This window comes from Danio aesculapii, chromosome 14 (genome assembly GCF_903798145.1).
Source record: "Danio aesculapii chromosome 14, fDanAes4.1, whole genome shotgun sequence".
NCBI classification, from domain to species: Eukaryota; Metazoa; Chordata; class Actinopteri; order Cypriniformes; family Danionidae; genus Danio; species Danio aesculapii.
Genome location: NC_079448.1, coordinates 17,191,419 through 17,208,296, shown reverse-complemented (window position 1 = coordinate 17,208,296; position 16,878 = coordinate 17,191,419). Strand labels below are relative to the sequence as shown.

The window sequence follows — 16,878 nt, the reverse complement described above, 5'->3', positions numbered from 1 at the left end:
AATCTAAACCCAAATTCCACCTTACTAACTATTAATAATCAGCTAATTAGTAGTTTACTCAGCTAGTACTGTTAGTTAATGGTTTTTTAATACCGTTTATTGTTCAATTTAATTAATGTTTATTTATATATAGCTACAATGTAGAATGTGTTAAATTAACTTAACATAGAAGTTCTAGTAAATTGAAACTGTTTCAATCCAGTTTTAAATTTCACTGCTCAAAGTCCAAACACAGAAGAGCAAATCCATCGATGTGCAAGTTGTTCAGGCATTCTGCTCAGAGAGAGGAGCAAATAAAAATTGTGACCATTTTAATACATTAGTTTCAGTTTTAGTAATTCTAGTTTAGCAGAGGTAGCAAGAACATGTCCAGTGTTGAGCAAATTTTAATGCTTGCACATTATCGTTTGTTTTTGTAACAGACAATGAGACAAAAACCCAAACAAAATCAACTTACATTTTAGACAGACTTCTTCATTTTAAACATAATAAAACATGCCTAGTTTTGCAGATGTCTTTTTTTTTTGTTTAAGATATTTTTGTATATACTCATGCACTTGATTGATGTATTTGACTGTAAAACTGTACAGGGATTTCTAAAGGAATGTCATTTTCCACCCCAAAATGAGTGCTTATTAGTTCTGAAATTGACTATTGTATTTGACAGACTGTTTATTTCATTAATATATTTTTACCATCTATTGTGAATATTTCAGTTAACTAAACTGTTTTTTGACTAACAGCTTTAGTCTTAGTTTTAGATTTCATTTATTACAATAACCTTGGTACTACCTTTTAAATTTAAGCATGTTTAGCATGTACCTATATTAAAACAAAGTAACTTTTAATTAATTTCTGTAGTTATATCTATCATTTGAATGTTGACCAACTCTACCCCTTATCCAACTGTAAAAGCATAACCATAGTCTTAACTGGTCAATAGCAATAACTGTACCCCACCTCTTCAGGAACACAATAAGCTCAATTTACTAAACAATCTGAGCCCATCGAAGTAAAATAATTCAATGTAGCCCTAAAGCTGTTTTGTTCAATTGGTGATGAAAAAGATGATGTATCAGATTTTCACCTGACATTATGCCTTTGCTTGCCAGCACCATAATAGCAGTGAGTCCGACACTGAAGATGGCGCTCTGACCGAAGTTGAGCATGGCCAAAGTAGAGGTAGTCTTTAAAGAGGATGACTCGTACACCTTCAGAAACCCATCGTAACGCTCTGCCTCATACTTCTCATTGTTGAAATACTGTAAGAAAAAGAAAACAAAAAAGTTTAAAACAATACAGCTAATAGATGATTGTCTTGAAGATTATCTGTTTGAGCATTAATGACAGATTTAAGTTCAATACTTTTTAAATTCTATTTAAAACTCACTAGAATCTAAATGAATATAAGGTTACTAAATAAGAATGTCTGAAACTTTCGTATTTATAAGAACTAGCAGCAGGATTGATAAGGCAATACCATGGAATTCTGAAATATACCATGGTGTAAATTATTATATTAAATTATGACATAATTAAATGACTCGATATCAACTATGATGTTTGGAGGCAAAAGTATAAGGATCCTGTGAAATTTATTGAAATTCAATTCATTTTCATTCAAATTCATAAATTTTTTTTTTCTTAGACATTTTGGAAATGCATTTTATTTGTTTAAAATACAGTGTAACAATCACATTTCGATTAAAAAAATGCTAGTAATAAAACAAATGCATAAAATGTTACAAATTTAGTTGATCTTTTAAAATGTAATAAAAATATTTTAAACAATTCCATTTTTGGCACAAATAAATAAACAACATTGCTAAGCTAATTGTGAATGTACTTAAAAATAACTGAAAAATGTAGTTACTATTATTAATTTCAGAAGCACATTACAAAATAGCATTATTTGTCTCGTACACAATACTAAAATATTTCTATTACAATTGAGTCATACCATTTTTTTGGAATGTAGTGAAGATATTTGAACTTCTGTGTATCTGTATGTATAGTTATCTTAACTTAAGTAATGAAATTTTGGTGATGTGAGATATTTGTGTTTTCATTAGATGAGACAGTAGCTGCTAATAACACCATGTGCATAATGTGCTTGTGTAAAGTTCGGCATTCAGTCTCTTAGGGACCTATCACACACTCGGCCCAATAAGGTGTGTTCACGTTGTTTAAATAGCAAATCCATTTGCGCCATTTTGTGGACTCATTGGTGTGCCTGTCTAAAAAGGTGTGTTAAGGCGCATTGTTGGTGCGTTGCTAGGAAACTGAAATAGACTGCGCCATTGACCAGCTAAAAGCTGGTCCAAAATCAAGCGCAGAGTGCGTTAGTTATGCACCTATGCAGGTCCAAACCCTTACAAATTGCATACAGGATGTACAGCAATACACAAATATCTTTACATATAACTCAAAATTCAAGGATTAAAATGTTACAAAATGTATTATTTTCTACATAAATATAAAAAAAAAATACCTCCATGCCTCTTGGGGGGCTTTTTTCAGTTTATTCATGACAATTTGCATTTGTACAATGTTATTATAATTATTATTATAATAATAAATGGTTTTTTCTATATAAAAAACAAGTTTAGATTTGTCTACCTGTCGGGTTTTGGAGACGTATGCATCACCATATGGGGCTTTAGAACCACACCCATAATTTATTAAGAGAATAAGCACAACCCTGTTAGACCATGCGTCGGAGCGCAAACTGTTTTTTCCATCCTTAAAATAGCAAAAGTGGATTCGGACATGACCTTAATGCTTTAGCGCCATGCGCTTTAGACTTTGCGATATGATTGTTAAAACAGAGCCCATAGAAACATGAAGAACATGACGACTGTGCATTTAAACAGTAGTCTTTTTATGCTTTGATATTAAGACAATGGTTGAATATAATGTTACAATAAAATCTTGCTCACGATGCCTTTCATATCAGTTCATGGTGTCAGCATGTTTACTTTGGGCAATATGATGCTTGCTTGCTGTGCTGATTCCTTTTAGTACTTCGATTGAGGGCAAATGGAAGTTCAAATAATCTGAGTGACATTATACTGTTTTGAACTTTTCAACACCCCTAGTTGCAGGAGGCAGGGTAGTAAATGTGCACACTGCTCATGTGTACCCCTAACAAAAATGGCAGCTGTGTGAGAAGGACAGTTTCTTAACATCTGTCAGACTTCTCCATCCTGTCACATGAGTACCACCACAGTGGAATGTTCCTTCATTTCTTACAGCAGCCTCCTGATTAGAGCACTGTAGACCGTTAATGGAAAAACCTGATAAATTCCTCCAAATCAACAATGTCTTAGTTCATTAAATTGTTTCCATTTGCTGAGAATGAACACCCAATGGAAACCTACTGGTTTACAACTTTGAAAGATGTGGGACGACATGGGTGCTTTTCGGTTGTGAACCCCTAAGAGTCTTTAAAATCTCTCCAGGAGCCACAGGTACAGATACATCTGTACCAGCTCTGCTACCCAACCCTGCATGGTATTTATGTTGCTAACTTGGAGTTGGAAGTTGTTCTCCTGTCTGACATCTGTGGATATGAAATACAAATCAATCTAAAGTCAAAGAATCCTGAGTTCCAGAACACAGCCATGAACTGCATTATTGTCATGGATTTTTTATAGTTCAAAGTGCGCCAAAACAACTTCCCCCAAAAGCTTGCTTTGGTAAGCGGTTTCGAACTGCCAAAACAAACTCAAATATGGTTCTTAAATTTTACTTAAGGGTATTTTTTGTTTATGTTATACTGCACTAATATCCATCCATCCATCCATCCATCCATCCATCCATCCATCCATCCATCAATCAATCAAATCAAATCAAATCAAATCAAATCAATAATTTATATAGCACTTTAAAAACAGCAAAATTAAACCAAAGCTTATTGTCCAGAAGGCTAAAAAAAAAAAAAAAAAAAATCAAACAAACATAAAATAAAAAATTTTAAAAGCTTAAAAAACTATTAAAAAACAAATAAATATAGAAGCAAAATGTCAAAAGCTGTCAAAGAGGAAAAAACTTGTTTTGAAATGTGATTTAAAAACAGACAATGGAGAAGCCAATGTAACAAACAGAGGTAAAGGATTCCATAGTTTAGGAACTGCTACAGCAAAGGCCTGGGGCCTCATGTACGAAGACTTGCGTTGAATTCATACTAAAACATTGCATACACACAAATCATTAATAAGTGTGTGTATTATGTTAAGCGCATTTGAGCATCACATATTATTTGCACATTTATTGAATAGAAATGTTTCCGATTCATGTAAGCAAATTCGTCTTCAGATGGCACCTTTATAGCAATGTGCATGCAGTTGATCGCTCTGATTACATTGGGAAAACTGGCGATCGCTGCAAATTTCGCTTTAATGTTTGGCTGGTCAACTGCATGGTATAGAAACCTTATATACCTGCTAGACATGCGGATGATCTCGTCCCATACTGCTGGTATTGCACGGCTCAAAAATACTTTGTAGTATGCAATTTAACAATTGCATCTAGGAGTAGCCAATGGAAAAAAACAAACACACACAAGAAATACACGGACGCCAGACATGAAGTTGGCGTTGACCAACGCACACTCTCACATTAATTTCATTGTTAGTAAATCCAAACATGAGCGTGAAATCTGACATACACAAAGTTTTTGTGCGTACACAGCGTTGATGCATGAGGCCCATTCATGGGCACATTCAGGAGCAAATCATCAGCTGCCCTGAAAGAACGAGATGGTGTGTAAATGTGTAGCAGCTCAGAAATGTATTGTAGAGCAAGACCATTTAGGAATTTTAAAACAAATATAAGAGTTTGAATTGAATCTTTAATGTAATGGCAGCCAGTGCAATGGGGAGATGTGTTCAGATATTCATGTACCAGTTAACAGACGAGCAGCAGCATTTTTCACCATTTGCATGTGAGCAACAGAAGACACACAAACCCACACGTACAATTAATTACAATAATCTGGTCGGGTGGTAACAAAGGAGTGGATTACTGCCTTAAAGTTTTTCCTAGGGAGAAATGGATTTATTTTGGCCAGCTGCCTCAATTGGCAAAAACTCGATTTAACAGCTGCCCTGATCTGCCTATCGAGCTTGAGGTCAGAATCGTTTTGCACCCCTAAGTTGATATTTGGCTTGCTGTGTTGAGCCAAGGTACCCAACTCGACCAGCATGGTTTCAAGAGTGCTGCCAAAGACCATCACTCCTGTCTTTTTTCATTAAAACGGAAATTAAGAGACATCCAGGGCTTTATATCATTAAGGCAAAGTAGTGGTTTAGCAATATCACCCTAGTTAATACAAAAAACCTGACACTACATGACAAATATCATCACAAATACTGCAGAAAACCTATTGGAACCCGCATGGACCCAATATTTTCACAGAAATCAGTCGAGTTTGTTAAAGAAAAAAATCATGGTTTGGGGTTACATTTAGTATGGGGGTGTACAAGAGATCTGCAGAGTGGATGGCAACATCAACAGCCTGAGGTATCAAGACGCTATTGCTGCCCATTAAATTACAAAGCACAGGAGAGGGTAAATTCTTCAGCACAATAGCGCTCCTCATACTTCAGCCTCCACATCAAAGTTCCTGAAAGAAAAGAAGGTCAAGGTGCTCCAGGATTGGCCAGCCCAGTCACCAGAATGAATATTATTGAGCATGTCAGGGGTAAGATTGAGGAGGCATGATCATATTTTATTGTGTGTAATCTGCCTTTCAAATATAACATTTCTGATACCGAATAATCAACTAGAAGTCAAGTTATTATTTGTTTTTCCTAAAACTTGGATGGGTAACAAGACTTTTTATTAGGTAGTGTAGACAAACAATCACATTTACAGTTTTTTTTTTTTTTGCAGACAAAAGCATTTTTGGAGCTTTATATCAAGACCACTGCTGTCAATGTAGAATGAGGGAGATCTCAGATATCATCAAAAATATCTTCATTTTTGTTCCAAAGATAAACGCCTCAGGTCTCAGGAGATTTGAACAACATAATAGTAAGTAATTAACAGAATTTTCAGAATTTCGGGTGAACTAATCGTCTGTCTATATAACCAGATAATAGTTTCTGTGATGTGAAATAAAGCATGTACCCTGTACATGTCGCTGATACCTTGATCGCATATCCAGCTGTCATTAAAGCTACAACTACACCTCTCTAAACATGGCCAGCTGAGTAAACCATAGTCTAATACCATCACAGGCGCAAATATGTTATTGAGTGGCTGAAACATCTGAGACTCTTCAGCAGTAAGGATGATGGGAGAGACAGCTGCACAGAGAGCGCTGCTGCTCTGAAACAGAAGTGCGCCACAATTAATTAGCTCTGCAATGTGACAAACAGGGGCGCGCCGATAAACAGCGACTGTTGTTCCAGTGGAGGGCAGTGGCAGGATTATGAAGAGCACAAGGGAAACAAAGATAAAGAAAATTTGATGGAAAAGCGAATTCCACACATTAAAGGTGCTGTATGTAAGTTCTTGACTCTTCTAAAGCATAAAAATACCATAATATGTTTGCAGACATTTAAGAAACATACCAACTGAACATTCTTGTTTATCTGAAAAACAATGCTTAAGGCTACGTTCACAAGGCAGGCAAATGTGGCCTGAATCTGATTTTTTTTTGACCACATGTGACTCAGATCGGTTTTTGTCTTGACAGTGTGAAGAGCCCAAACCGCATGGAATCTGGTCTTTTTAATTCAGATTTGTGCCACTTTCATTTGTAGCTTTTCATTTTAGACACATATCTGGGGCCTCATGTATCAATGCTGCGTACGCACAAAAACTTTGCGTATGCCAGATTTCACGCTCACGTTTGGATTTACTAACGTTGAAATTAACGTGAGAATGTGCGTTGGTCCACACCAACTTTATGTCTGGCGTACGTGCATTTCTTGTGTGTGTTTGTTTCATTTCCATTGGTGACTCCTAGAGACAATTATGTTAAATTGCACACTACAAAGAATCGCACTAACAAAGTATCCTGGCAACTGGTTCTTTCCAAAGGGAACTGGCAGACCGCTTGGGGTTATGCCAGTCATCTTTGAGCCATGCAATGCCAGCTGTATGGACGGGATCATCCGCATGTTTAGCATGTATATAAGGTTTCCATACCAAGCAGTTGACCAGCCAAACATTAAAGTGCAATTTGCAGCGATCGCCGGTTTTCCCAATGTAATCAGCATTCGACTGCACGCACATCGCTATAAAGGTACCATTTGACGAATTTGCAAACATGAATCTGAAACATTTCCATTCAATAAATGTGCAAATAATATGTGATGCTCAAATGTGATTGGGCAGCTGAAATGTCGGTGGCGTTGCCTTGATAAGAGCGGAGGGGAGCTGCTATACCGCCCTAACAAAGTGTTCCTCTAATACATCTGTGTCTCCCAAAGACATGAATACTACTCCAGACAGTAAAGTGTCACCCACAATTGAGGCAACTCTCTCCTCAAAGGGTGTTATATTTCCTCAAAATTCTACACACAATACCACATAATGACAATGTGAAAAAAGACTTTTTGAAATTGTTGCAAATTTATATAAAAAAAAACGCTGAAAAATCACATGTACATAAGTATTCACAGCCTTTGCCATGAAGCTCTAAATTGAGCTCTGGTACATTCTGTTTCCACTGATCATTCTTGAGATGTTTCAGCAGCTAAATTGGAGTTCACCTGTGGTAAATTCAGTTGATTGGACATGATTTGAAAAGGCATACACCTGTCTACATGAGGTCCCAGGGTTGACCGTGCATGTCAAAGCACAAACCAAGCATGAAGACAAAGCAATTGTCTGCAGACCTATGGAAAATTCCCAAAGACAGGTGTGCCAAGCTTGTGGCATCATATTCAAAAAGACTTGAGGCTGTAACTGCTGCCAAAGGTGCATTAACAAAGTATTGAGCAAAGGCTGTGAATACATACGTACATGTGATTTTTCAGGTTTTTTATTTTTGATAAATTTTCAACAATTTCAAAAAATCTTTTTTCACATTGTGATTACGGGGTATTGTGTGTAGAACGTTGAGGAATTAAATTAATTTAATGCTTTCTGGAATAAGAAATAAAAATAATATAAAAAATTTAAGTGAAGTGCTATGAATACTTTCCGGATGCAGTGAAATCTTACAACATGCTTACTTCATACAGTATACACATTGTGTGCATAATTAGAGACTTTTTGCTGTCTGTGAATGTACTTTTGTCAGTTTAGGAGCATGATCTGTTCACACTGCAAATCTGATATTGGCCACATTTATAACAACAATGTGAACAGTTATGCAAAAAAATCTAATCTGAGAAAAAAAATCAGATTTAAGCATAGGGTTGGGTACCGAAACCCGGTGCCATTATAGCACCAGTACCTTTGTAACTGGTATGTACCGGATCAAAACAGCATAACTAATATCTACTTTTTTATCTTCCCAATGTTGACAGTCAGTGCATAACATTTTACTAGTTATATATAACATATTGTATATATATATAACATATTGCATATATATATATATATATATATATATATATATTATATATATATATATATATATATATATATATATATATATATAAAACATATTGTATATATTATATATATATATATATATATATATATATATATATATATATATAATATATATATATATATATATATATATATATATATATATATATATATATATATATGTGTGTGTTATATAAAACAGTTTCTCTGGTCTACAACCACCACTGACTATAACATGTAAGACAGGATCATGAAAGGAAAAATTCAAAAAGCAACTCATGTAAACACCTTGATCATATTATTGTCTTATTCAGATTAAGGCAAATCATTAGATTACTAATAACCATGAAAAACAAAGTCACAAGCCCCAACCCTAGGAAAAAAGGAGTTCAGTACTTTTATGACAGCCTTTCCACAGTTTAGTAGTAAGCTAATGTAATTTCATAATGCAAATCTCAAATTCATGCTAACCAACAAATGATCAAAGGAAATATATTAATGTAATTCAAATATATAAAATATGAATGATGTTCACTTTAAACTTAAATTATATTGTTCTATTAAAATTATTTTATATAAGATTTTGTCAAATAAAATATTTTTCCAGAGTCATGCACCATAATTTTGTGGCTCAAAGTATCAGTTCAGGCACTGTTTTGGCAGCGGTACCGTTTTAAAAGAATCGATTTAGCACCGGTATGGAAATAACCCCAAACGATATCCAACCCTCGCAGTGTGACTGTAGCCCAAGTCAGATATTCTGCTATGAAAATGTGTTGCGTGCTGGAATGTCTGTCTTTGTTTTGGTTCTTTTGATCCGCCCAATGTCAGTTTAGCCAATTATATTTCAGAACCCTGGGTCACGTATTTCATTCTTTCAGTCAGGAAGGCTCTCAAAGTGTGCGTTCATGACCGAAATGCGACATCTGGTGGACAGTAGCAGACTCTAAAATGAGATGCGGATTCCACATGAGTTGGTTATTAATTAGCAAATAATATAAATATTATGAATGTAAACATAAGGTAAGCAGGTCAAATTATAACCCTGTGTCGTAACACGCTATGTGACAAGAAATTTGTCTGTTTGCACCAGACGAAACACAACAGAAACATTAAAATACAGCCATTCAGAGGCACACAATAGTGCACTTACTGCATCCAACAAAAAGGTTTACAATCTAAATAATCCATATTAAACCTCTTTTACATTATTATATGTACACTTTCTGCTTCGCTACTGTTCGGACGTCTTTGCCTACTGCTCCGCTCTTTGCTCACCTGCTTTTATATCTTATACCCTAATTTTAACTTGAACCTATCAGCACAGTGCTCAAACGACACAGCTTGAAGATCAGCATCGATTCTACAAACTTTCTGCAATATAGTTTTACTAACAAGAGGGGAATTATCGTCTAAACAATCCTCCTGCTACCAGCTATCAGCTGCTCACATTCCTGAGACGGAAAAACACGGCTGTGAAAATGCCTCTGGATCGGATTAATTCAGATTCTCACGGCTGTACAAAATGCCACAAACTTCTACAAAAGATTGCAGTTCTTGAAACAAAGTTACTTGCGATCCGACCAGAACTGCAGCTTCATTGTGGACGCTTACAGCATATAGCCGGTGAGTCCAATAAATCTTTTCCTGCCACTGTTTTGAGCACAGAAAAACAGAATAAAACTGTTGAAAATGAGCATTGGCATAAACAAGGTGCGAAACCAAAGGGTACTCATGGGGTCAGATCATACGCTGCCACATTAGCGTCTTCTACACCAAATACAGCTCGGACTCAAATACAGCTTCAGAACAGATATGAAGTATTGAGTAATATGGGTGAAGAATCCCCAAATGCAGTCAGACAGAGATCGCATGACTCAGCAGTTAACTCTGCATAGAACAGAGGCTCAAGGCCGACTAGACAGCGGCATTCTGCTCCGATCGCACCTGAGATAAGAACACTAGCTGTAGGAGATTCAATAATCAGGAATTTTAGGAGCAAATCTACAATGACATCCTGCTTCCCTCATGCAACAGTTTCGGATGTAAACAAAGAACTTAAGGAAATTCTGAAAAAACACAAGACTGCAAAACAGATTATCATCCATGTGGGGAAGAATGATATTCGGAAGGAACAATCAGAACTGCTCAAGAGAGATTTCTGTGAGCTCTTGGAAACAGTTGAAAGATTAAAAATTCAGCCGTTCATCAGTGGCCCACTCCCTGGAAGAGGGACAAAAATTTTTCACGGCTTCTTGGTCTAAATGTATGGCTGCAGAAAGCATGTAACAGGAAAGGACTGAATTTTATTGACAACTTCAATCTCTTCTGGAACCAAAGACAACTGTTGATGGCCTTCACCCAAACAAACTTGGTGCAAAGGTGCTAAAGGACAATATCTTTTTCTCCCTCTATCATCCATCAGCTGTGTGTGCCACTAACCTCAATCCAAATGGCACATACACACCTAGCAACTGTCCGGATGACCACAGAACCTCAAATCAGCTCCTGTGTGTACTTGGGGCTGACGCATCACCCAAGGACAGTAATAACGCCACGCAGCCAAAACACCCACTGTTGATAGAGACACTGTCACTGGCCCTCTGCTCAACACAGACAGACTGTGACGCATCAGAACAGCATCAAGTCTCGTCACTCAAAAATGATCCTCAGGAAAACACCCATGAAAACATATTTCAGCAGCCAGAATCTCCAGAGCCACAGCCTCTGTCACCAGACACATTCTCACTGTCACCTTGCTCGCCTCTCTTGGCTTTCTCAAAAAAGATGGAGGAACTGGTACATGCTGGAACTAAACTTTCACACTCCATCGCCACAAGCCCCCAGTTACCAACCAAAAAGCAGCCTGCTCCACAACCACCTCTGAGCCCACCTGGAAGTTGATTAAGGATCTGATCATTTCTGTATTTTCTTTGATATATTGATCACTCCAGCTATTAAAGACAAATCTGTCTGTCAGAAAGAGATGCATAAATGAAAACACCAATGAGCAATTTATGAAGGCCATATCACTAGCACCAAGCATATCTGCAGACTCTGTTGATTCTCTCCTTGATTTGTTTAACTCTAAAGTTAAGAATGTCAGATGACATTGCTCCTGTTAAAGCCAAGAAGATGATTAGCAGGCAAAAGGGATCTTGGAAAAGGTCACCAAGAGTACAAATGATGAAAAGACAGTGCAGAAAAGCTGAGGGTATGTGGAGAAAGACGAAACTAGTAGTCCATTATAATATCTATAAAGACGTGCTTTTAATATGGAACTAAAAACTGCTAGGCAGACTTTCTTTTCAAGCCTTTTAAACAGCAATGTAAATAATGCTCGTAAACTCTTTGCAACGATAGAGAGACTCACAACAACCCCCCCCCCCCCCCCCCCCCCCCCCCCACCCCCCCAGTCGTATTCCCAGTGAACTACTCTCTGAAAGCAAATGTAATGAGTTTGCTCATTTCTTTACTGACAAGATCAATAATATCAGAAAGGCTCATCCAATCAGCCAAGGTGTGTCGAAGTCAGTCTAGCTCAACCACAACTTAAGAAATCAGACATTATGTCTGATTTTATGGCAATTAATGGTAAAATCTTAAAAGAGATCGTGCAAGTTATGAAAACATCAACCTGCAGTCTTGACATGCTCCCCACATCATTCTTTAAAATGGTGTTTACCTGTTTAGAAATGGATCTTCTAAAAGTCGTTAATGCTTCACTTCTCTCCGGGATTTTTTACTAACTCACTTAAAACTGCAGTTGTTAAACCCCTCTTGAAGAAGAGCAACCTGGATAATACCCTATTGAGCAATTACAGGTCCATCCCAAATCTCCCTTTCATTGGCAAAATCATTGAAAAAGTTGTTTTTAACCAGGTTAACAAGTTCTTAAACTTCAAGGGGTGTTTAGACAATTTTCAATCTGGTTTCAGACCACATCACAGTACAGAGAGCGCTCTTATAAAGATAATCAATGATATACGCCTAAATACAGATTCAGGCAAACTAATCGTGCTGGTACTGCTCTATCTCAGTGCTGCATTTGACACTGTCCATCTCAGCATACTTTTGGATAGGCTGGAAAACTGGGTTGGGCTGTCTGGGACGGTCCTCAAATGGTTCAGATCTTACCTTGAAGGGAGAGGTTACTATGTCAGTATATGTGACCATAGGTCAAGGTGGACACCCATGACATGTGGAGTCCAACAAGGCTCGATTCTGGCACCTCTCCTGTTCAACCTTTATATGCTCCCTCTGAGCCAAATAATGAGAAAAAAATCAAATCTCCTACAACAGCTATCCTGATGACACTCAGATCTACCTAGCCTTACTGACTAATGACTACAGCCCCTTTGACACCCTCTGCCAATGCATTGATTAAATTAACAATTGGATGTGCCAAAACTTTCTTCAGTTAAACAAAGAGAAAACTGAAGTGATTGCGTTTGGGAACAAAGATGAGGTTCTCAAGGTGAATGCGTACCTTGGCTCTAAGGGTCAAACAACAAAAAATAAGGTCAAGAATCTTGGTGTGACTCTGGAGTCAGATCTGAGTTTCAATAGTCATATCAAAGCAGTTAGTAAATCAGCATAATATCATCTCAAAAACATTGCAAGAATTAGATGCTTTGTTTCCAGTGAAGACTTAGAGAAACTTGTTCATGCTTTTATCAGCAGCAGGGTGGATTAGTGTAATGGCCTCCTCACTGGCCTTCCCAAAAAGACAGTCAGACAGTTGCAGCTCATCCAGAACGCTGCAGCCAGAATTCTGACCAGAACCAGGAAATCAGAGCACATCACACCTGTCCTCAGGTCTTTACACTGGCTCCCAGTTACATTCAGAATAGATTTTAAAGTATTATTACTGGTCTATAAATCACTAAATGGCCTAGGACCTCAATACATTACAGATATGCTCACTGAATACAAACCTAACAGATCACTCAGATCTTTAGGATCAAATAAACTAGAAATTCCAAGAGTTCAGTCAAAGCAGGGTGAATCGGCTTTCAGCTACTACGCCCCTCACTGCTGGAATCAGCTTCCAGAAATGATCAGATGTGCTCCAACATTAGGCACATTCAAATCAAGAAAACTGTTTAGCTGTGCCTTTACTGAATGAGCAATGTGCTACATCCGACAGATTGCACTATTATGTTTTTCTCTTCTTTTTCATTCTTTTATAACACATTTTATCTGTTTTTATGCTTATTTATTTTATTTTTTACCATTCTTATTATTTGTTTTTATTTTTCTTATACTTGTTTCTTTTATTCCTGTTTATGTAAAGCACTTTGAATTGCCACTGTGTATGAAATGTGCTATATAAATAAACTTGCCTTGCCTTACATGTTGAATCACTGATATGTGTTAGTTTACACTAAGTCACGGTTCTAAAGTTCAATTTCAAACGGTTTATTTTATTTTCAAGATTTGAGTTAAACCATCTGCTGCTGCTTTCAGTAGTATGGCAATAAATGTCAATTAAAATGGCATTCAAACTTACATTGTTAGCATTTAACACTGAATAAAGCTGTGTACCTGAGGTAAACATTCTCAATTTATCTTGTTGTTCAGCTGCAAGAAATAGAAGCTGTTTCTAAAATGTCAATTTCAGGTGGTTAGGACAAAAACTCCTTTAATATGGAAAATATTCCTTCTATCGCCTGCCGTTCCTTTTATTTAGGACATGGTTTAAATCAGCCTTCAGGTTTGATAGTTTCACACATCTGTTGATGTCGTCAATCTGGCAACCTGCGCTTGTGTGTGTTTTGAACCAGGCATGCAATACCTAGTTCAACCACTGGGTGTCAAACGTACATACTGCACCTTTAACATACAGCCATTTGCTGCAACATCTCCTCTTATGTTTATTTTGCATACATTTCACCTAAATAATTTATTTAAAAGCCTAATTCTAGGAGAAGCAGCACTCGATTTTCATAAAAACAATAATAAACATAAGAAGCTGGTACTGTTGCACCATGCAGAAAGATGGTGCATGTTATTAGTAACTGTGTAATCTTTGCACTGTTATTAACACATAACAGACAGCTCTTCTAGATGGTCATGACATTCAGAACATTCCATTACAGCTCATCAAACTCAGCAAAGACTCGTGTGCCAATTATAAGAGCAAGTGAAATGCTTGGAGAATCTCTTCATGAGTGCGGCCGCTTTACAGACAAGCGTGTTTATAGGAGAACAGACAGATATGTGCTATATGTGCTAGTGTAACGGATTTCGAGTGGGAGTAGATCTCATTATGCATGCACACTGGCTTAAAGTGATACTAAATCCACATGCATTGACACCAGTGACAGGAAACAAAGCTGGTGACAAAATGTATCAGCTCCTCACAATAACACTAAACAGGCTGAGCTGAAGGGCAGAAGATCTAATGTTAGAATCAGAAACTGAGCATAATAGCTTATTAGGAATTATAATACATGCAAACAGTCAGTAAAAGTGCATGGAGTATTCCAGCTTTTGCACATTTACGATAGAAATGGCACAAAATTGATTGTCCTGTTAACTCTAATTTGTCAAAATGACAATAGACAATAGAAAGTGTCATTAAATTGCAATGCCAAGTACCAACATATTAAATATGGAAAGAGCTACATAAAGAGACTTAAATTGCTATATTCCAGTGCTACTTGTATATGTAGAAGAATATATGAGATCATTTGTATATTTAAGATGCCATAGAACACAAATCTGGACATAAGGCATAGCTGAATAATAAGAGCACAGTACATGAAACTGACTGTAGAAACACTTGTGTTTCCTCATTCTCATGTAAATCCAGTGAGTGTAAAAATCCAGTGAAAAATTGCCCAATTGCGAGAATGAGATTACAACAATGATAATTTTTTACTTAATTTTTTTTATCTAAGCTTGCAATATACTTTGTATATGGACTCTTTATTTTGAAACGAGACAGGTTTTAAGGAGGCGTAAAAGAATGGTTAGGTAAAGCAGTTAGCTTTCTGCAACTCTCACATCGTCGCCCTCTGAAGCTAAGCGAGGCTGAGAAAGCTAGGTTGCTGCCGGAAGTGGTGTTAGTAAGACCAGCAGGGGTGCACAACCTGCAGTTTGTGTGGGTCTCAACGCCCCAGTATATTGATGGGGACTCTATACTGCTCGGTAAGTGCCATTGTTCGGATGAGATGTTAAACTGAGGTTTTGACTCTGTGGTCGTTAAAAATCCCAAGATGTCCTTTAAACAAAGAGTAGGGGTTTAACCCCAGCATCCTGGCCAAAATTTGCCCACTGGCCTCTGCTCATCATGGCCTCCTAACCATCCCCATACCATAATTGTCTCCTCTCCACCAGTCAGCTGGTGTGTGGTCTAGAGCAATATGGCTTCCGTCGCATCATACAGGTGGATGCTGCAAACTAGTGATGGATGAGGAGATTGCCCCAAAAAATGTGTAAAGCGCTTTGAGTCTTCAGAAAAGCGCTATATAAATGTAAGGAATTATTAAGATTAATATTATTATAATCACAGAGTATACAAAACTACATATGGATTATAAATTTGATAAATGCTATTCTGAAAAGATATACTGTTTGTTTAAATGTATATTTTGTTAGTTTAACATGTATACTGTGAAATAGGGGTGTCAAAATTAATTGTTTCTTCGGTGCACCGCGAGCAGACACGGACAATTCGGTATCGGTTCAGTAATAGATCATAACCGGTTATTACATACTGACGTCATTTATCTCATATGCGATATGTCGCCGTAGCTTACTATGATGAGGGAGGTGAGCGTGAGTATTTACAATGCTCCAGCTACTTAAAAACGCAGAAACTCTGCACAATTTCGCTGCATGTGTGTCTTTCACTGACACTTACAGTAGAAGCCCCTATTTTACTGCGATTGAGAGAATGAAAGTAAACTCCATGTGCCTCTCTCTCTCTCTCTCTCACTATGGCCCATTTGACCGGCTGGCGTGACTTTTCCTCTCCTCTCGGCTGTTACAGCGATACGTCTGGATACAGACACGAGCGTGTGTCTGCACAGTTTTCTCCACAGTGTCTATCATGGATCAGCAGTGATCGCCGCTGCCGTTTATCAGTGTCACTCAACTGTGAAGAGCACCAGCACGTAACAGCCAATCGCAGCCCTTTGTTGAGTGCGTGACCAAACAAAGGGGTTTAAGAAAGAACTTGCTAGACAAGCGAGCGGGATATTTATATTTGTTTATTTGCTACAAATGCTCGTGTTGTTTAAAGGTACAGTTTATTTATCTGACTTTGTATTAAAGGACAAAATTGTATTACAAATAGTATATAAATATATATATATT

At 37.2% G+C, this 16,878-nt stretch overlaps 1 protein-coding gene across 1 annotated transcript in view; it reads right to left on the bottom strand.

The window, feature by feature from the left end:
- Positions 1-16,878, bottom strand: part of abcb7 (ATP-binding cassette, sub-family B (MDR/TAP), member 7) — a 78,954-nt gene that overhangs the window by 30,123 nt on the left and 31,953 nt on the right. Inside the window, exon 9 of the mRNA XM_056472403.1 lies at positions 1,088-1,262. Within this exon, the coding sequence (XP_056328378.1) occupies positions 1,088-1,262 (175 nt within the window). The remainder of the gene's footprint in view (positions 1-1,087; positions 1,263-16,878) is intronic.